Genomic DNA, 22,063 nt, shown 5'->3' on the forward strand with positions numbered 1-22,063 from the left:
ACATAGACCAAATTTGCAACAAAAAAATAGGAGATTTTTGCCAGAAAATGCATCTCCCTGATCGAATAGAAAGAAACTGGCGACGCGGTTGTTTGGTTAATGCTGGGTCATGTGTAACCGTGACACTATTGCCCCATTTCCACTCCACACCTAGCAACATCTGAATGGAATGACAAACAAAAAAAGCATTTGGACCAGTTTCTTCAACTAGTGCATGCAACATATGCCTTTTGTCACAGCTGATGATTTTCCATACAAAAAAAGGGTCAGCTCGCCATAACCACCCGACGGGTTGGGCGTCAGTCACACGAAGGACCAGTTGACGAAGCAGAACGCCAGGCAGTGGATGTTGCTATCCTCGCCGAGCACCTTCCACGCTACAGCTTGGTCGAAAGAAACATGGCGGCCCATTCCTGACATGCACACGCCTGACGGCAGGTACGCGTAGCCCTAAAACAACGAAGACGGAATATGTTAGCTGTTGAGCGCATCTCAGGTTCACTCTCAAGGATGGCTGTTTTGACCTCTAACCTGTTCCATTAGTTTCGAGATGTCTGAGAATAGTGCTTTCCTTCCTGACTCGTCGAAGATCTTGTCTAGCGTCAGGTCTTGCAGGGCAACAAGAGATGTTTCTAACATGTCCAGCCCTGCCTTGTTTGCAAACGTAAACATAGGTTTCTCCTGAAACAATAAACCAGACCTCAGCGCATGATTATAAAAAACTATTACACCTAATAAAACCACTAGTATAGATAATTTTCACATGATAGCAAAAAAGTTATCTCAAAGCATTCATACATGAGCTTAACAAGATACAGAAAAAGGCATACTAGACTGCATTGCATCATTCAACAAAGTTAGAAGGGTGCAGGCTCATCTGCTCCCATGCATAATCCATATATAGATATCTATTATTAGGTACAAAAGGCAGCACGAAAATTTCGTTGTGAAAGCATTAAAACATGGGTGGAGGGGTCTGCCTCTACTTTAGAAGATTGGAATATTGCAGACTTGAGTAAAACTCTTCTGATACCTTAAAGGAGCAGCACAGAACAGCATCTGGATGATGCCAGAGCATTTTCAACAATGCTTCACCAGCTCCATCTGATTGATTAAGTAATTCCATACCTAGATGGTAGCTGTATTGGGGCCCAAAAGAATAGCTATGAGATTACAATAAAAAAGAACCAAACCATTTAGGTGAGGTATCAGAAACAGCACGGGAAGGAAATTACTGATAACTCTGGCAAACCCATCTAGCAAGTGTGGCAGCTTCAGGGAAGCCAGAAAGCATCCTATGCCCAGCATTTAGACCAGATTGGGAGGGAGATATAGCCATCGACACTCTTTGCACAGCAGAAATGACACTACGAACATATTGACGGGCCATTGCTGCAACGCTGTCCTGAAGGTGCATCTCATACGGGAATTGAAAGGCGATTGTCAGCACAGATCTCAAACTGCAGTCATCTGGAGATTCCCCTGAGGCTTGGGGTGCAGCAGAGCCCACATCAAGACTAGATGCCAAATCTAGCGTCCTACCAGAGGATACACCATCCTGCATGAGATATGATGATCAGAACTGCACAATATGTTTGTTAAAAATATCGCAATCCTCCATACAGTAGGCCATGACGGAAATGTGAGTGTTATTCCAAAAGAGAAAAATAGTCCTGAATGTATGATAAACGTGGCTATCAAACTATCATTCTAACAGAATGTTAAGTATATCAGATGGACACTTTTACTCTTGAACCAAATCAAGTGACATGTTAAGGATAATTATAAACATAATAGACAAGGAAATGAAGCGGCTGCCCAAGCAAGGAAAAAAAGGGAAAAGGTAATGTTGTTGGCAATGCTTAACTGTTTTCACATCAAGTGGTATGACACGAAAGCCAGAAGAAATCAATGGAGCATCATCTGGGAAATGCTCATCAATTGGTGCAAACACAAGCTGGAAGGAGGAACCCACAGATTTCTCATCTATTCCAGTGCAAAGCTGAAAATTAAAACAAAGGACTGATTAGCGATGCATGGTCTTAAAACGAATTGCTCAAGATACTCTCGTTTAGAACCTTAATCTATTTCTTTATTCAAGACCCCAATTAGTATTGCTAAACAGACATGTGCCTGTTGTTAAAAGAAAATCAGTAGCCAGATCTCATTTCGTGTACAGTAAGAAACAATTAAACAAATGTCGGCAAGCCTCGTTTCTGAGCTTACAGGACAATTTTAATGCCGAAGAGCCTATAAGCGTAACTTTGAGAAGTCACTACGCCATAGGAGCTATAGAATAATCATCCTGTTAATTAAGAGACATTGATATTGCTACCTTTTGGTTCAATGAGAGCCAATGCAGGACTTTGATGGCAAAGAAACCAGGCTGTCTTTGATGGTGAATCTCCTACCATTGGCAAAGTGCAGAGATCCCTGCTTGATGAGCTAGCATGTTGGGTGATGGCTGGGGCCAAGAATCTGGAAAGTTTAGGCCTAGCAACAGCCCTTAGCTTGGCAGGAATGTTTTAGCGGGTAGTGTGTGGCCGTGTTTCTATTGTGATGGATCAGTTTCTGTTTTTGTGTTTTTGGCCGCCTTAAGGGGGGCTAGGATGCTTGTATCTGTCCGCTTGGACTTTCTTTTCCCCCTCTACTTAATATAATGATGTGCAGCCCTCCTGCGTTTTCCGAGAAAAAAAGAGAGGCAATGCAGGACTTGAAAACAAAAGAATAGATGGAAATCAAATATTTACCTGGAGAAGGTGGATGTCCCTTGAAAGAAGAGCTTCATCATGAGTAAGAGGCTGACCTTCAAGGCGGACAACTTCAAGAATCTGTGAATTATTCATCAGTCAAGGACAGTAACTATGAGTCACATGGTACATCTAATAGAACTAAGTCAACCATGAGAACAGAGCTAATGGTGAAAACGAAATCAATTAGCTTCACAAAGACACAGGCTTTCCACGAAATAACTGCAAACCTACCTCCTCGTTCTCAACTGTGTGAGCAAGTGGCATGATCATCTGCCCCTCAGAAAATCTCATGGGTCGCAACCCAGGAAGTGAGCACGCACTGGTCTTCAATGATGAAGCCAAATACGCATCAATATTGTAATCAGCCCATTCAGATCTATGCTCCCTCAGAAATCGTACCAGTACTGCCGGTGGGACGCTCTAGAATACCAATAAAGAAACATGTTTAAAAAAGCATAGCATATAGGGAATCTAGGTTCAGAAAATCATGTTAAAATCGTGTATATCAGTAGCATATTTATTATTTTAAAACTGGGATGGAGCTCTTCCATTTTACAGGGGTGAAAACTCAAATTTCTAGTGTCAAATGTGCACCCACCACTGCATTTAAGCGGAACTCCTAAATTTCTAGTGTACAATGTCCATGTACAATTAAAAAGTCATCTATTGTGCCTTTTTCTGCTTAACATTAATTGTGGCACAACCAGATAAAAAATCAGAAGTTACTATACTCTCAATGCATAGATGGTATCAGAAATAACATGCACAGCCAGAAATGTATTCACTAAAGTGCAAATCAAACAAGGACGATATTATGTTTTTGATTAAGAGGTACAATGTAACTTAACAAAATTCTGCAGTTCATTTGTTTACTTCTGCACAATGCAATATGCAACGGTACCTGCTTTTCCCCCTTTATTTCTAAGTATAAAATATGAAAAGACTGTACAGATAATGCCTTCACACAAACAATAATCACCCTTACCTGCAGTAACATGGATGCCTTCGCACAAATAATGCCTCCTGGGGCTCCAAATGTAATCCCAGCATTGCTGGTATTCCTAATTTTCTTGGTTGAGTTGCAAGCAATAACAACGTCTTCAATGCCATCTCCCCCCATTACAGACCAGCCATCATCATTGAAACCGCTAATGGCATCATTAAACCCCCTAATGGAAGAACAAGAATTTTTATGTTTTAAACTAGACAACAAGATGTACATGAGTTGGGGTTAAAGTTCAATAAAAAAAATACCTGCTTAGTCTTTGACTAAAGGTCCGTAGGACTGCAGGTTGCCTTCCCAAGGCGTACACTACTTCTCCACTTGTTTCTTGAGCAATTTGTCTAAGGTGGCGCAGTGCCTGGATACACAGCAGCTAGCATGAAGTATAATGCTAAGAATGAACTATTCAAACACATACGCAGAACTAAATGCAACCATGTATACAGCCAGTCATTACTTAGAACATATAAAACAGACTTTTTCATTCATGAAAAAATAGAAAATGAATATCGGCAACCTTATTAAAGAAATATAAAAGGTTTAAGCTGAAAAAATGAGGGGCAAAAAAAAATAAACACGTACCACAGTAGTCATTTTCTGAGCAACAACTCTAGAAGACTCATACAGTGGTCGAAGCACTTCAGGAACACTCCATGCCTGAAAGATGAAACCCAATACGATCATTAATGGACAACATACAGACTAACAGCATCAAAACATTAAAATTAAAATAAAAAGTGAGAACCAGACTTCGAGATCTAGATGGTCCACTATATGCACAATTGATCCTCCACCTTCGCATGGGCGAACTAAATACCCACTTGGAAGCATCTCAGCCCTAACAAATTGTTGTGTAGAGGCTGCATTTGGACCACCACCAGAACCACTCAAGGATCTCTCACAGACCTTGGAGATGGAGAAAGATTAGCAAATATTAGCGTCCTGGTTCCTCAGTTATCAAGTTAAAAACAATAAAACTGCAGTTACATACCACAAGGCTGCCATCTTCCATTGTTGTCGTGTATCGTAGTGTCCAAAAATCACGTGCAGGGACTAAAGTTGTTGGGGCATACATCTGCAATAACATACAAATATTACCATCCACGTAATGAGTCATGCAGCTCACCAGAAATGCTGAAGAAACATCAACAATGAAGCAAAATAAAAATTGCACACCTGCATGTAAATAAGTTCAATTGTTCCCCCATTTCCAGCTGGAAACCTTGTAAACACTTCAAGACTTCGGCAATCACGGAACCAAGAGGGACGATCTTTCAAGATCTCTATGCCCTGCATATCACAGCCATATCAGGATCAGATAATTTCTTGAAAGTAAATGCTAAAATTTGTATCAACTATTGATTGATACAGGAAAAAATGAAAAGTATCCTAGGGCCTTTGTAAGCTCATATAAATGATCCAAGATTTTGTTCGGGACTGCTCAGATGTAAGGAGATATGGCATAAATAAATAATTAGATATATAACAGTGTCTAATCATATCCAGAAGTTACACAGATCACTTGCAAATGTACATCACTACAGCCTCGGTCGGTAGGGGAAAGACCGCCCCACAGTATTATAATAAGAAGAAGCTCAATCAGAGCCCTGACCGAGAAAGGTCAGGAAAGCTAGTCCCTCGTGCAACACGAGGGTCCGCTCCCCTATAGGCCAGATCTTTACTCGTGCTTTGAGCCCTCCCAGCCCCTACACGAGTAATTGCCCCCCATAGGTCAGTCCATCTCATGTGCACACGACCAGGGGAACCAACGGGTGATCTTTTTTAACCTCGGCCTAAAATTCGCTCTCGCTGGGATTCGAACTCAGGACCTAAGGAGTGCTACTCAGACCACCTAACCAACTCGGCTAGAGGCCCTTTGGCACATCACTACAGCCTAGAACAAAGAAAACAAGAGGGGCATTCTTAAAGGTAGCACAAGGTCCCAAACAATTTAAAAACTTACTTTTGTTGGTTCTAGATTCACCAAACCACAGGCGCGGGCAGCAACGCCACGGCAACCATGCGAAATGGCCACGATACCAACTGAATCCGGACCAGGCTTCAGAAAACAGAATGTAGTTAGCACCTAGCAGTTTTCTGGAAAAAAAATGTAACTTAAGCCAAAGAACAGGGATTGAGAGTTGACATATAACCTTCATCCCAGGCATCTGGACCCAATCAATAGCTGTCCCAGTAGCCTTTGAGAGGAACTCTGTGAAGGTCTCCTCTGCAATCGCAAGGAGTCTGAAACAAGAATTGGAATGGTATTATGATTAGGATAGTCTTGAAATGGCAAGGTTACGCAACAAGAATCCTTCTCCAGATGGCCAGAATGATTCACTTACCCAGAAGGGTTACTTGCGTCCCTTATAGGGTTTGGAGGGGTAGTGACATTTGATTCACAGCTTGTGTCATTGGCCAATGAAGTCTGTACCCAATCAATGGAAGATATCAGGACATTGCAGGGATAGAATACTCCGGTAGGCACTATTATCCCAGGGGTCAAATATTAAATAGATTCAACACCATCATCACATGGACAACAGGTTTCAGTGTGTGTTGCATGCACCAGCCCCGAATAACAGCATAATGTGGACCTTAACATCTCATCGGCATTAATTTGCTGGCAGCCTGGCACTATCGACTTTCGAAAGTCATGCACTGCTAGTACAGTACAAAATTTAAGGTACAAAATAATGAAGGAAACTGCACTCCACTTCGCAGACGCGGTACAAATACGGCATCAGCAAATGACTTTTAGCAATAGCATGATTTGTATTTTGTAAGCAACAAGGCCAGTACATTTATCGAAGACTTACATTCTGCAGCTGCTGCCGCATGTGCGCGTTTTCATGAACCAACTGAGAGACTTGCTTCTGAAGCCGCTCATTCTCTTCCATTAGAAGCTTGTTCATTGCCGTCAACTTTCTGTTCACAGCCTGAAGCCGCGAAGACTCCTTCCGCTGCTTATCGCGGCACCTACAGAAGGTACAGGCACATTAATCCAGACGTGAAATACGTTCTTCACTACAATTTAGTGGGCTGTGGCTCGACTTCGACTTCGACTTGTCGGATTTGTTACCTCCGGTTCTGGAACCAGACCTTGATCTGCTTTGGCTCAATGTTGGAGAGTATAGGACACTCGCGCAGCAGTTGCTGCCGCCGTGAGGAGCTTGGCTTGGGGCAATCTATGTAGAGCCGCTCGAGCACCTCAACTTGCTCCGGGGTGTAGCGCACGTATTTTCCCGAGTCCATCCCGGGAACCTTATCAAATCCTCCGCTATCGCTGCTTCCCCCTCGCAACGCCACCGCTGCAACCATTGTTCCCATGTTCCGTCGGCAACGCAAAATCGTAGCCACACAAATCTCGTCGCCTTGTTGCTCTTAGCTCTCCGCTCGCGCTTCGACCTCCAGCCCGCGAGGATCCCTGGGAGACAGAGGAAATGGAGGGCTGCAAATGAGCTACGGCACCGAAGGCGTCAAACTTCGTACAAATGCTGGGGGTCGAGAGACGAGATGCACACAACAAAAGCGGGGGAACAACTTCCGAGAGCGGTGGGAAGGAGAAATGTAGTAGTAAAGCTAGAACTGGAGTTGCCCAAAACAAACGAGCCGAAATTGTACGAAAACGATTCCGAGAAATGGCAGGCAGCTGAAGCGATCAAATCGGCAGCATCGGTGAGCACGCAGAGACTTCAAAAGCGGGACAGATCCACACAGCAGAGGCAAGCAGGAAGCCAAGGTAGGTAGGTAGATCCTGGGGCGCGGAGTTCTGACCTGCGTGGGTGGTGGGAAGCAGACGCGCGGCGAGGCCGAGCGGCCGTGAGAGGCAGCCCCCCTCGGCGAGGGACGGCTTGGCGCGGACGGCGGAGCAGACGCGCGCGCAGACAGGCGCACGACGCAGCGAGCGGACAGCCTCTCCTCACAGCCTGCCCGAGCCCGAGCCGCCTCCCGCGGCGCCTCGCATCGATCACCGGTGGTGGCGCTTGACACGGCTAGACGAATCGGATCAGGCGGCGGCAGCGCGACGGCCACCGCAGGAGGGCAAGCAGGCACCTACTCCGGGGCTCCGGCGCGCGGTGCTAGCTAGGGTTCGGAGGGGTGCGGTTGTGACGCCGTGGTTGATTGTTGAGTGGGGAGAGTGCAGGAGGGCGCGCAGGGGATGGGGAAAGGTGACAGCCTTAAAAGCGGAGACAGAGACGTGGAACAGCGGCACCAGCAATAGCAGCTTGCACAGTCGCGGCTCGCGACGCAGGCGAGGAGGGAGACGGTGGACACGGCAGTGCAGAGCTCTGGCACAGTGCTCGCTGGCAAGCACTGTGGTGCCGAGGCAGACGGCCTACGTATATACCACCGGTCGGACTCGGAGCGGAGGACGGAGGAGAGAGAGACGATGGCTGCGCCGTGCCGGGTGAGTTGGCCTGGCCGCGCAACGGGACGCGGAGGCGGTGCACGCGGTGCAGTGCACCGGCGGCCGCGGGACCGGGGGTTGGGGCCTTTGGTGGTGGCGCGTGATTGCGCTACGCTTTCCTGACTGATTGAACCGCCGCGCGAGGGCCCACGTCGCGGGGACGGGAATACAGTGGGGTCCGCAGAGGGTACGGTAGGCCCGGTCTACGTGGTGGTGCCGTGGTGGTGGTGGACTGGTGGTGGAGCCTGGAGGGCCCGCGCGACCGGCAAACGAACGCGCGCATCGAGGAGCGCGCGGGTGGGGGTGGGGGCCGCGCTCAAATCAGCAGCGGAATGACGGAGCTGCCCCTGCCCCTGTGGCTGTGGCTGTGCGCCTGTGCCTGTGCGCGCGCCGTTCCAGCGCCCGGGCGGCTGGTGGTCCCGCGAGGGTCGTTCGTTCGCTGCTGGGGGGTGGGCCTGGACCCGGTGCACGGCGGTGGCGTCGCAGGTAACGACGACGGCCTGCACGAGGCGGGGCGCGGCCGTACCCGTACGGTCCCTCAGCGTCCCGCCCCGTTCCGTTGCGGCAGGAGGCAGCCTGCCGCCGACGTGCGGGCCACAGCGCCTGTGGGTCCCACCCGGGAGTGCGAAGCCGGCACGCGCGCTGCGGGATTGTCAGCCTGTTGCCAGTGTCACCTGACCTCGCTTTTTACGGTTTTACTGCACATGCGCTGCGTTTTGTCCAATTTGTCCTCGCCTCTCAATTGCCTGTTGGTCACCCCGCTTGCTCCCAAACGGCGCCTTTTACTACAGCTGCCTTTTCCCCGTTCACAGCAGTACGACTGGGCGTGCGTTCGGTTCTTCGGTTTAGTTTCTCGGTTCTTATAGAAATTTAGTTCTTTAAAAACTAGAACCAAAATAGTAAAATAGTAAGATAAAGAAACCAGAACCGACTAACTCGGTTCTCGGTTCTTCGGTTCGGTTCTTCGGTTCTAACCGAACTGTAATAGTCACTCTAAAATTCTGATTAACGCTAACTTTTATGAGAAATTTCAGCAGCATCTCCCCACAAATAACTACAAATGCACAATGCCTAGAATTTCATAGATAATTAGAGGTTCAACATAAGTCGATAAACCAACATCCGAAGTTACAAACACATGTAACAAATTGAATATTGTACTTACGGTTTTTTTGGTTCTTTCGGTTTTTTCGGTTCTTTGGAGTGCAGAACCAAAAATATCTCATTTATTTCGGTTCTCAAAAAACCAGAACCGAATTTCATAACGGTTCCTTCGGTTTGGTTAGTTCGGTTTCGGTTCTCGGTTATTTCGGTTCGATTGCTCAGTTCTGGTTCTTTTTGCCCAGGCCTACACAGCAGTGTGCACAGCGAGATGTAACATTGCATTCAAGGCTCTCTTCTAAATTTCCCCATATACTGTACTATACAGTCACTTTATACTTTTTCTTCTTTCTATAGCAGTTACTCCTAAATTCTCCTCCTATAACTCACTATAGCTCTAAAATGTCAGTTTCTATGCATATTCCCTATCTATTATCATTTTTTTACAACTAACAAACACTATCGTGCACGGAAAACGATGATCGAGACCGGTACAGTGTCCCCTGTCCCTTCGATCTGGCGTAGTTCTGGGCTTCGCCCTGGCGCTATAGCCGACGTGATAGAGCGGTGCACTGCATCGTCTATGTCACCCTACACATCTACAACTCAAGGGGATGGGGTGTCGCGAGGATAGCGCTGCAACTAGTCTAAAGCTATGCACAGTGCATGTTACTCTATATCATTACTCTATACCACTATTTACAGTCTAGTCAACATGATTTCTTACTCTGTATCACAATCATCTGCATTCATACCTCTCTATATATTTTCTCTATATCAACTATCACATATTTTATTCGATTCCTTACTCTATCCGCAGTGCATGTTGAAAGTCGCCTAGAGGGGGATGAATAGGGCAAAACTGAAATTCACAAAATTAATCACAACTACAAGCCGGGTTAGCGTTAGAAATAGAAACGAGTCCGAGAGAGAGGGCGCAAAACAAATCGCAAGCGAATGAAGAGTGTGACACGCAGATTTGTTTTACCGAGGTTCGGTTCTTGCAAACCTACTCCCCGTTGAGGTGGTCACAAAGACCGGGTCTCTTTCAACCCTTTCCCTCTCTCAAACGGTCCCTTGGACCGAGTGAGCTTCTTCTTCTCAAACAAATGGAACACAAAGTTCCCGCAAGGACCACCACACAATTGGTGTCTCTTCCCTCAATTACAAGTGAGTTTGATCTCAAGAAAGATTGAGAAAGAAAAGAAGCAATCCAAGCGCAAGAGCTCAAAAGAACACAACTGTCGGCGTTCCGAGACCGGGGGGTCCCTGAGCCGACGAGTGAATGTCGTCGCGTGCCCCAGCCCAGATGGGTCGAGCGCAGGGGCGAGCGCGAAGGGGGGAGAGCGAGGCGGCCGGAGACCGGCGTGAGAGAGGTGGGAATCCCGCGACCTTCGTGTTCGTCCCACGCCCAGGTCGGGTGCGCTTGTAGTAGGGGGTTACAAGCGTCCACGTGGGAGAGGGAGCGAGCGGCTTCAAGCGAGCGCCTGTCTCGTCCTCGTCCCCGCGCGGCCAACCCTCTCTAAGAGGGCCCTGGTCCTTCCTTTTATAGGCGTAAGGAGAGGATCCAGGTGTACAACGGGGGGTATAGCAGAGTGCTACGTGTCTAGCGGAGGAGAGCTAGCGCCCTAAGTACATGCCGTCGTGGCAGCCAGAGAGATTTTGGCACCCTGCTGGTGTGATGTCGTGGCCGTCGGAGGAGTGCTGGAGCCTGACGGAGAGACAGCTGTCGGAGCGGTTGAGTCCTTGCTGACGTCCTCTTGCTTCCGTAAGGGGGCTGAGAGCCGTCGTCGTCACAGAGTATGTGGGGCGCCATCATTGCCTATCTGGCGGAGCGAGCCAGATGGGACACCGGTCTTGTTCCCTGCGGCCCGAGTCAGCTCGGGGTAGGGTGATGATGGCGCCTCCTGTTATCGTGGCTGGTCTGCGCCCTAGGTTGGGCGATGTGGAAGCTCCTCCGAAGCCGAGGTCGAGTCTGTCTTCCGTGGCCGAGGTCAGGCCCGAGCCCCTGGGTCGGGCGAGGCGGAGACCGTCGGCTGAGGTCGGGGCGTAGTCCGAGCCCTGGGGTCGGGCGGAGCGGAGTTCGTCGTCTTCTGGGGCTGAGCCCGAGTCCGAGCCCTGGGTCGGGCGGAGCGGAGTTCGCCGTCTTCCGGGGCTGAGCCCGAGTCCGAGCCCTGGGTCGGGCGGAGCGGAGTTCGCCGTCTTCCGGGGCTGAGCCCGAGTCCGAGCCCTGGGTCGGGCGGAGCGGAGTTCGCCGTCTTCCGGGACTTAGCCCGAGTCTGAGCCCTGGGTCGGGCGGAGTTCGCCGTCTTCCGGGACTTAGCCCGAGTCCGAGCCCTGGGTCGGGCGAAGCGGAGCTTCCTATGGTGCCTTTGGCCGGGCCTGACTGCCTGTCAGTCTCACTTTGTCAAGTGGCACCACAGTCGGAGTGGCGCAGGCGGCGCTATCCTTCTGTCAGGGCGGTCAGTGGAGCGGCGAAGTGACGGTGGTCACTTCGGCTCTGCCGGCTGGGGGGCGCGTGTCAGGATAAAGGTGTCAGGCCACCTTTGCATTAAATGCTCCTGCGATTTGGTCGGTCGGTGCGGCGATTTGGTCAGGGTTGCTTCTTGGCGAAGGCAGGGCCTTGGGCGAGCCGGAAATATGTTCGCCGCTGGAGGGGGGCCTCGGGCGAGACGGAAATCCTCCGGGGTCGGTTGCCCTTGCCCGAGGCTAGGCTCGGGCGAGGCGTGATCGAGTCCCTCGAATGGACTGATCCCTGTCTTAATCGCACCCATCAGGCTTTTGCAGCTTTGTGCTGATGGGGGTTACCAGCTGAGAATTAGGAGCCTTGAGGGTACCCCTAATTATGGTCCCCGACAGTAGCCCCCGAGCCTCGAAGGGAGTGTTAGCACTCGCTTGGAGGCTTTCGTCGCACTTTTTTGCAAGGGGACCAGCCTTTCTCGGTTGCGTTTTGTTCCGGTGGGTGCGCGCGAGCGCACCAGCCGGGTGTAGCCCCCGAGGCCTCGGAGGAGTGGTTTCACTCCTTCGAGGTCTTAATGCCTCGCATAATGCTTCGGTTGGTCTGGTCGTTCCCTCATGCGAGCTGGCCATAGCCCGGGTGTACGGTCGGGTCCCAAGTTCTCGGGCTGGTATGTTGACGCTGTCAACGGTTCGGCCGGAGCCAGATTTGCGAGAGCAGCCCCCGAGCCTCTGCACAGAGCGAGAGGGCGATCAGGGACAGACTCGGCTTTTTTACATACGCCCCTGCGTCGCCTTTCCGCAAGGAGGAGGGGGGGAAAGCGCCATGTTGCCCTCGATGGGCGTTGAACATGGTGTCTCCGGTGAGCTGCAAGCAGGTAATCCGAGTGGACGTCCGTGCCCCGTTCGTTAGGGGTCGGCTAGGGGCCCAGAGGCACGCCCAAAAGTACCTGCGGGTGATCTGCCGGACCCGGTCCCCTGGCGACAGGGTCCGAGGGCTCGATGCCTCCCTCTGATGGGATTCCGTTACAAGATCGTTCCCGCTGGTCTCGGAAATGTCCTAGGGTACCTCGGGAGCGCAACCCGAGCCTTGGTTATGTATCGAACGTACCCATGGTCATCCCTCGCTCGGCGTCTGAGGCGGCTGTGAACCCTTCGGAGGCCAGCCTTCGAACCCTTGATCAGTAATGGGCGCGGAGCCCGAGTAGCCTGAGGCGGCCGTGGAACCCTTCCGAGGGGCCGGCCTTCGAACCTCTGACCAGTAGTGGGTGTAGAGCCCACGCGATCTGAGGCGGCTGTCGAACCCTTCCGAGGGGCCAGCCTTCGAACCTCTGATCAGTAGGGAGGCTCGGAGCCTGGTTCCTTCACGGGGAAGGATCCTTTTCGGGGTATCCCCCTTTCCCGGTCCCTGTTGCAAGAGAGAGAAAGAGGAAAAAAGGAAAAGGATACGAAATCGAACGACGCGGCGTACCTTTTTTGACGCGGTTATTATGGCGAAGGCGAAGCGTCGCCCGCTTCTCCTGCCAGAGGTGCCGCCTGTCCCGCTGCGGAGTTAATGTGACGGGGCGAGTGGTTGGCGGGGCGGTCGTTGCGCGTGTGCGAGCCGTTCGAGGAACGGATCACGGGCGTGTTGTCTTCACGCCGTGAGAGAGGGTTCTCTCGTTGCCCCCGGACGGGACGTGAGCTCGGCTGACGACGGGGCCGCTGCTCCTGCCCGCCTGCCACCGCCATTACTGCCGGCCCATTTTTGGCTGCATTGACCGCCGCGCCAGGCTGGCGCTGCTGGGTCGTGCGCTGGGTCGCCTCGAGTCACGGTATTGGTTCCGCAGTCGAGGAGGCGCGGTAGTGGCGCAAGTGGCGGTGCTGTTGCATGCACGAAGCATTCGGCGCGCCGGTTGCATGACGCGTGGGCCTGGGCCTCCATGCTGGGCGTGTTGGGAGTCGGAGAAGTGCGCCCACTTGGCGCGGTTGCATGCCGCCTGCATGGTTGCCCGCCCCTTTCGCCCGTTGGTCTGGGCAAATGTGGAGAGTCGCTTGTAACCGCTAGGCGGTTGTACGCACCGCGCATGGCGGTTTGGCTTCTTCTGCTCTGAGCCGGCTTGCATGACGTGTGGGACCCAACCCCCGCGCCGTAGGGGAGGACCTTGGAGTGTGTTGGAGAAGACTCAGCCCACGACGGCTGGGGACGCAAGTAGGGAGAGCCACCTTTAAAAGGGGGGTGACCTCCTTGGAAGGCGACCATGTCTTCGCGCTCCCTTGTGCATCGTGTCTTTCCACCTTCCAAGCCCCCGGATGGGGGATATCCGCCGTCTTTCCGCCTCATCGTTGGAGGAACGCAACTCCATGGGAGTTGGTACCTTTCAGCCATCGTTCGGCTTCAAGGATTTTCATCATGCAGCCCGGCTGCACCCCTCCGCCGGCGGTCACCCAAGATGGTGACCTCCAGTTTGATGGTGGGGGAAAGCGAGCCGGGCTGCGGCCTCTGCCCCTCCCTCAGCCTCAAGGATTTTCATCACCAGGGCTAGGGAGGGGAGTGTGCCGAGTCGGGGTCGGCCCCTGCGTGGGCGGTGGCCCGCTCCTTCCCTCAGTGATCGGAGGGAAAGGGCGGTCGTCGTCCATGGCGCCGGCAGCTGCAACGTGCCTGGCTCTCGGACGCGAGTGGCTTCGGAGCCGCTCCCGGCGCCGGCGTCTGCCACGGCAGCTGGAAGAGGTTCTTCCGCCGACGAGATGGCCAGGGCCACCCACGGACCGACCTCCAACTCTACGGCCTTCTGCCCGTCCTTGCCTCACGAGTTTGGGCATGGGCGGGGGCCTCTTGGTAGCAGCATCCGCCCTGAGGTCAGCGCTGCCGCTGTTCACCCCCCCCCGGAGCAGAAGTCGTCGTCGTCGCCGCTGCTGGAGCGGGCGACGGCGCGCCGTTCGTCGGTCTTCTGTTGCTCCGCAGGCCCCCCCATCGAGTGGGGTTGTTCGTACCTGCGGAGGTGGAACCGGAGTTCCGTTTGTAATGGCACTTTGAATACCAGTGTTTTTGTTCATTGCGGCTGTCGAGGCCTGAACATGTATGTATTTTCGGCACGGAGCCGTGTTTTTTCCTCATTTTCGAGCACTAAGACTCGCCTGTTGGTTGTCTGAACCGCTTCACCAAGCGTGAGTCGCCCCGTGTAAAGGTGACGAGTGAGGTATCCGTATCCCGGAGGCGTAGGAGTCCCTCGGCTCGGTCGGCCTTGTTGCCCGAGGCTTCTCTTGCTCAGTTAAAGGGACCCCTCGACCGCTCTCCGATGAGCCGAGGCCAGGGGTAGCGGTGTCAACATGAACAGAGGCAGAGTTGGCTCGAAAAGAAAACCTGGTTGGCCGGAGCCTGGCCGGGTCGTCCGTTAGCGGGACCGACGCCGGAATTGACCAGCCGAGGCCTCGGGTCGGGCTGACGTCCTTGGAGGACAGCTGGCTGAGGCCCCGGGGTGACCGGCCGAGCCGCCTGCTCGGGCCGGATTCCCGGAGAAGACCCTGGCAGCGATGGCCCGGGCGTGGCGATGACGTCGTCCTTCAGAGTGGAGATCTTCGGACCGCGTCGCCGTCCGAGGCTAGGTCGGACCTCACCGAAGGTGTTGTCGATGCCGAGGGTGCTGCTGCTCCCTTTCAGCGTTAAGACCCGAGCCTGCAGGATCGGATTGTCTTGTAGCGTGTGTTCCCTGCGGCCGCCGAGGCCAAAACACACCCTCGCCGTGTTGTAAAGCCGCGTCTCTTTTCCTCTTGTTTCGAGTATCTAGACTTTTTTGTTGGTAACAGAAATGTTTGTGCGAGCGAGAGTTGCTTCTCGCGGAAGGTGATGAGTGAGGTATCCGTATCCCGGAGGCGTAGGAGTCCCTCGGCTCGGTCGGCATTGCCGCTTACGCGCACTCTTACCCGTCCATGGGGCTCTATCACCGACGCAGTCGAGAAGGCTCGAAGGATCGCTTCGGCAGAAGAGCTTCCGAACGTGTAGACTTGTTCGGTCCGCGGAATCACTTATCCGGACGTGAGTTACTTATCGCAGAAGGTGATGAGTGAGGTATCCGTATCCCGGAGGCGTAGGAGTCCCTCGGCTCGGTCAGCCTTGGCTGCTTACGTGTACTCCGTCGTTTTCAGGATCCACTTTCGAAGTAGTCAAACAGCCCGAAAGACCTTCTAGCAGAAAAGATCTTTTTTCGAGGAAAATTTCGACGCAGAGGGGGTTCCCCCCCTTTTAGCCCCCGAGGGAGGGTCGGGCTTTGCCGAGGCGAGGCCGACCCTTCCTTGACGACTAAACTTTTGCTGGGCGCGAGGTATATGAACAACTTGAAAACATCTTAAGGGTAGAAGCGACGTAGCTGTTGGATGTTCCAAGCGTTGTCGTAGACCTCGCCCTGACTGTTGGCCAGCTTGTACATTCCGGGCTTCAGAACTTTGGCGATGACGAACGGCCCCTCCCAGGGGGGCGTGAGCTTGTGCCACCCTCGGGCGTCTTGTCGCAGCCGAAGCACCAGGTCGCTCGCCTGGAGGTCTCGGGACCGGACCCCTCGGGCGTGGTAGCGTCGCAGGGACTGCTGGTACCGCGCCGAGTGTAGTAAGGCCTTGTCTCGAGCCTCCTCCAGCTGGTCCAGCGAGTCTTCTCGGCTAGCTTGGTTGCTTTGGTCGGTGTAGGCCCTCGTCCTCGGGGAACCGTGTTCTAAGTCTGTGGGCAAGATGGCCTCGGCCCCGTAGACTAGGAAGAACGGCGTGAAGCCCGTGGCTCGGCTCGGCGTTGTCCTCAGACTCTAGACCACCGAGGGGAGTTCCTTCATCCATCGCTTGCCGAACTTATTGAGGTCGTTGTAGATCCGAGGCTTGAGCCCTTGTAGAATCATGCCGTTGGCACGCTCTACTTGCTCATTTGACATGGGGTGAGCCACGGCGGCCCAGTCCACCCGGATGTGGTGGTCCTCGCAGAAGTCCAGGAACTTTCCGCCGGTGAACTGGGTGCCGTTGTCGGTGATGATGGAGTTCGGGACCCCGAAGCGATGGATGATGTTGGTGAAGAACACCACCGCCTGCTCGGACCTGATGCTGTTCAGGGGTCGGACCTCGATCCACTTGGAGAATTTGTCGATGGCGACCAGCAGGTGCGTGTAGCCCTCGGGCGCCTTCTGCAAGGGGCCGACGAGATCCAGACCCCACACAGCAAAAGGCCAGGTGATGGGTATCGTCTGCAGAGCCTGAGCGGGCAGGTGGGTCTGCCTTGCGTAGAACTGACACCCTTCGCAGGTGCGGACAATTCTAGTGGCGTCGGCCACCGCCGTCGGCCAGTAGAAGCCTTGTCGGAAAGCATTCCCGACAAGGGCTCGAGGCGCTGCGTGATGGCCGCAAGCCCCCGAGTGTATCTCTCGCAGGAGTTCCTGACCTTCGGCGATGGAGATGCATCGCTGGAGGATGCCGGAGGGGCTGCGGTGGTAGAGCTCCTTCTCATCACCCAGCAAGATGAGGGGTAGCTCCCCTCGGTGGAGATATTGCAGGTACGGGGTCTGCCAGTTTTGATCAGGCGTGACCCCGCTTTGCTCCCCCTCGACGAGCAGCGTCTCGCCCTCGGGGCCGAGGGTACCTCGGGTTGAACCGAGGATGCCTCGGGCCGAGCCGAGGATGCCTCAGAATGATCCGAGGGTACCTCGGGCTGGGCCGAGGGTGCCTCGGGCTCGGGCGTGTCGTCGATCTTGACGGAGGGTTGATGCAGATCCCGGGAGAAGACGTTCGGGGGAACCGTCGTTCGCCCCGAGGCTATTTTAGCCAGCTCTTCCGCAGTTTCGTTGTAGCGCCGAGCGATGTGGTTGAGCTCGAGCCCGTAGAACTTGTCTTCGAGGCGCCGAACCTCATCGCAGTAGGCCTCCATCTTCGGGTCGCGGGAGTGGGAGTTCTTCATGACTTGGTCGATGACGAGCTGCGAGTCACTGCAAGCGTCGAGGCGTCGGACCCCTAGCTCGATGGCGATCCACAACCCGTTGACCAGAGCTTCGTACTCAGCCACATTGTTGGATGCCGGGAAATGGAGGCGTAGCACGTAGCGTAGGTGCTTCCCGAGGGGCGAGATGAAGAGTAGGCCTGCGCCGGCTCCTGTCTTCATCAGCGACCCGTCGAAGAACATGGTCCAGAGCTCCGGTTGGATCGGAGCCGTCGGTGGCTGGGTGTCGACCCATTCAGCTACAAAGTCCGCCAAGACCTGGGACTTGATGGCCTTCCGAGGAGCAAACGAGATTGTCTCGCCCATGATTTCCACCGCCCACTTTGCAATCCTACCCGAGGCCTCTCGGCACTGGATGATCTCCCCCAGGGGGAAGGATGACACTACAGTTACCGGATGAGACTCGAAGTAGTGTCGCAGCTTCCGCCGCGTTAGGATCACCGCGTACAGCAGCTTCTAAACTTGTGGGTAGCGGATCTTGGTTTCGGACAGTACCTCGCTGACGAAGTAGACTGGCCTCTGAACGGGCAATGCATGCCCCTCTTCTTGCCTCTTGACCACGATCGCGGCGCTAACCACCTGAGTGGTCGCGGCGACGTAGACCAAGAGGGCTTCTCCGGCAGCTGGGGGCACCAAGATAGGCGCCTTTGTGAGGAGCGCCTTCAAGTTCCCGAGGGCTTCCTCAGCCTCGGGGGTCCAAGTGAAGCACTCGGCCTTCCTCAAGAGGCGGTACAGAGGTAGACCTCTTTCGCCGAGGCGTGAGATGAAGCGGCTCAGAGCCGCGAGACATCCCATGACCCTCTATACGCCTTTCAAGTCCTTGATGGGCCCCATGCTGGTGATGGCTGCGATTTTCTCTGGGTTGGCTTCGATGCCCCGCTCGGAGACGATGAATCCCAAGAGCATGCCTCGGGGTACCCCGAAAACACACTTCTCGGGATTGAGCTTGACGCCTTTCGCCTTGAGACATCGGAATGTCGCTTCAAGGTCGGAGGCTTTCCTCGTCTTGACTACGATGTCATCGACGTAGGCCTCGACCGTGCGGCCAATGTGTTCGCCGAACACATGGTTCATGCACCGCTGGTACGTCGCGCCTGCATTCCTCAAGCCGAACGGCATGGTGACATAGCAGTACATGCCGAAGGGTGTGATGAAAGAGGTCGCGAGCTGGTCGGACTCTTTCATCCTAATTTGATGATACCCTGAGTAGGCATCGAGGAAAGACAGGGTTTCGCACCCAGCAGTGGAATCCACGATTTGGTCGATGCGAGGCAGAGGGTAGGGAACCTTCGGACATGCTTTGTTGAGACCAGTGTAGTCTACACACATCCGCCATTTCCCCCCTTTCTTTCTCACAAGCACAGGGTTGGCAAGCCATTCGGGATGGAATACCTCTTTGATGAACCCTGTCGCCATTAGCTTGTGGATCTCCTCGCCTATGGCTCTGCGCTTCTCCTCGTCGAATCGGCGCAGAGGCTGCTTGACGGGTCGGGCTCCGGCTCGGATGTCCAGCGAGTGCTCGGTGACATCCCTCGGTATGCCGGGCATGTTCGAGGGACTCCACGCGAAGACGTCGGCGTTCGCGCGGAGAAAGTCGACGAGCACTGCTTCCTATTTGGGATCGAGCCCGGAGCCGATCCGGATCTGCTTGGAGGCGTCGCCGCTGGGGTCGAGGGGGACGGACTTAACCGTCTCCGCTGGCTCAAAGTTGCCGGCATGACGCTTCACGTCTGGCACCTCCTTAGAGAGGCTTTCCAGGTCGGCGATGAGGGCCTCGGACTCGGCGAGGGCCTCGGCGTACTCCACGCACTCCACGTCGCATTCGAACGCGTGTTTGTACGTGGGGCCGATGGTGATGACCCCGTTGGGGCCCGGCATCTTGAGCTTTAGGTAGGTGTAGTTGGGGACGGCCATGAACTTAGCGTAGCATGGCCTCCCCAGTACCGCGTGGTAGGTTCCTCGGAACCCAACCACCTCGAACGTCAGGGTCTCCCTTCGGAAGTTGGAGGGTGTTCCGAAGCAGACGGGAAGGTCGAGCCGTCCGAGGGGCTGGACGCGCTTCCCGGGAATGATCCCATGGAAGGGCGCAGCGCCTGCCCGGATGGAGGACAGATCGACATGCAGGAGCCCGAGGGTGTCGGCGTAGATGATGTTGAGGCTGCTGCCTCTGTCCATGAGGACCTTGGTGAGCCTGACGTCGCCGATGACAGGGTCGACGACGAGCGGGTATTTCCCCGGGCTCGGCACATGGTCGGGGTGATCGTCTCGGTCGAAGGTGATGGGCTTGTCGGACCAGTCTAGATAGACTGGCGCCGCCACCTTCACCGAGCAGACCTCCTGGCGCTCTTGCTTGCGGTGCCGAGCCAAGGCGTTCGCCGCTTGCCCACCATAGATCATGAAGCAGTCGCGGACCTCGGGGAACTCTCCTGCTTGGTGATCTTCCTTCTTGTCGTCGTCGCGGGCCTTGCCACCCTCCGCGGGTGGCCCGGCCCTGTGGAAGTGGCGCCGAAGCATGACGCACTCCTCAAGGGTAGAGATGGCCAAACGGGCCGCCCGGCCCGGCCCGGGCCCGGTGAAGCCCGGCCAAAAACCGGGCCGGGCCTGCTGAGCCAGCGGGCTTAATTTTCTGTCCAAGCCCGGCCCGCAGCGGGCCTAAACGGGCCGGGCCGGCCCGTTTAGCACAAAAAAACGGGCCAAAAAGCGGGCTAAACGGGCCGGTAAGCATGTTTTAGTGTAAAAAAAACGGGCTTGACGGGCTTAGAGGTAAACGGGCCGTGCCGGGCTAGCCCGCCGTGCCTAGTTTCCTGTCCAAGCATGTCCGCTTATTCTACCGTGCCTGGCTCGGACCGGGCCCAAAAAGTGGGCTTCGTGCCGGGCTCACGGGCCTCGTGCTTTTTGGCTATCTATACTCAAGGGTGTGCTTGATGGGCCCCTGGTGATAGGGGCACGGCTCCTTGAGCATCTTGTCGAAGAGGTTGGCACCTCCGGGGGGTTTCCGAGGGTTCTTGTACTCGGCGGCGGCGACAAGGTCCGCGTCGGCGGCGTCGCGTTTTGCTTTCGACTTCTTCTTGCCCTTCTTCTTGGCGTCGCGCTGGGTTGACGCCTCGGGAGCATCTTCCGAAGGGCGGCCCTGGGGCTGCTTGTCCTTTCGGAAGATAGCCTCGACCGCCTCCTGGCCGGAGGCGAACTTGGTGGCGATGTCCATCAGCTCGCTCGCCCTGGTGGGGGTCTTGCGACCCAGCTTGCTCACCAGGTCGCGGCAGGTGGTGCCAGCGAGGAACGCGCCGATGACATCCGAGTCGGTGATGTTGGGCAGCTCGGTGCGCTGCTTCGAGAATCGCCGGATGTAGTCCCGGAGAGACTCTCCCGGCTGCTGTCGGCAGCTTCGGAGGTCCCAGGATTTCCCGGGGCGCACGTACGTGCCCTGGAAATTGCCGGCGAAAGCTTGGACTAGGTCGTCCCAGTTGGAGATCTGCCCCGGAGGCAGGTGCTCAGACCAGGCGCGAGCGGTGTCGGAGAGGAACAGGGGGAGGTTGTGGATGATGAGGTTGTCATCGTCCGTTCCACCCAGTTGGCAGGCCAGACGGTAGTCCACGAGCCACAGTTCCGGTCTCGTCTCCCCCGAGTACTTTGTGATAGTAGTTGGGGGTCGGAACCGGGCCGGGAACGATGCCCGTCGGATGGCTCGGCTGAAGGCTTGCGGACCGGGTGGTTCGGGCGAGGGACTCCGATCCTCCCCGCTGTCGTAGCATCCCTCGCGCCTGGGGTGGTAGCCTCGGCGCACCCTCTCATCGAGGTGGGCCCGACGGTCGCGGTGATGGTGCTCGTTGCCGAGGCGACCCGGGGCCGCAGGCGTGGTGTTGCGCGTGCGCCCAGTGTAGACCGAGGCTTCCCGCATGAATCGGGAAGTCGCGGCATGAGGTTCCGAGGGGTACCCCTGCCTTCGGGAGGCGGAGCTCTCGGCCCGTCGGACCGCGGCGCCTTCCAGGAGATTCTTGAGCTCTCCCTGGATTCGCCGCCCCTCGGTGGTTGATGGCTCCGGCATCGCGCGAAGAAGCATTGCTGCTGCCGCCAGGTTCTGGCCGACCCCACTGGATGCGGGTGGTGGCCTGACCCTGACGTCGTCGGTGATGCGGTGCTGGAAGCCCTGGGGTAGATGACGTATTTCTCCGGCCGGAGGTTGGCCCGCCCATGCCTGCCCGACGTCCCGACGGATCGGCTCAAGCGCTCCTGCTCCCTCGTCGAGCCTGGCCTGTACCCCGCGGATTTGCTCGAGCTGTGGGTCATGGCCCCCCGCCTGAACGGGGACCACAGCTAGCTCCCGTGGGATGTCAACACGAGGCACCGGCCTAGGGAGATCACCGTCCTTCGGCATGCCAAGATGGTTGCCT

General features: G+C 54.9%; 1 protein-coding gene across 1 annotated transcript; it reads right to left on the minus strand.

Annotated features, from left to right (window-relative positions):
• Positions 1–95: 95 nt before the first annotated feature.
• LOC542515 (rolled leaf 1) lies at positions 96–7,903 on the minus strand. The gene is made up of 19 exons (NM_001309221.1): positions 7,534–7,903; positions 6,839–7,183; positions 6,576–6,735; positions 6,102–6,184; positions 5,910–6,000; positions 5,720–5,815; positions 4,933–5,046; positions 4,748–4,831; positions 4,507–4,662; positions 4,339–4,413; positions 4,008–4,114; positions 3,739–3,922; positions 2,985–3,173; positions 2,751–2,831; positions 1,868–2,002; positions 1,236–1,558; positions 1,034–1,139; positions 532–681; positions 96–450 (listed from the first exon to the last, which is right to left on the minus strand). The coding sequence occupies exons 2-19, from the start codon at positions 7,084–7,086 to the stop codon at positions 304–306; spliced, it is 2,529 nt and encodes an 842-aa protein (NP_001296150.1). The 5' UTR covers positions 7,087–7,183; positions 7,534–7,903; the 3' UTR covers positions 96–303.
• Positions 7,904–22,063: the final 14,160 nt, after the last annotated feature.

The sequence above is a fragment of the Zea mays genome, chromosome 9 (assembly GCF_902167145.1).
Source record: "Zea mays cultivar B73 chromosome 9, Zm-B73-REFERENCE-NAM-5.0, whole genome shotgun sequence".
In the NCBI taxonomy this organism is placed as follows: domain Eukaryota; kingdom Viridiplantae; phylum Streptophyta; class Magnoliopsida; order Poales; family Poaceae; genus Zea; species Zea mays.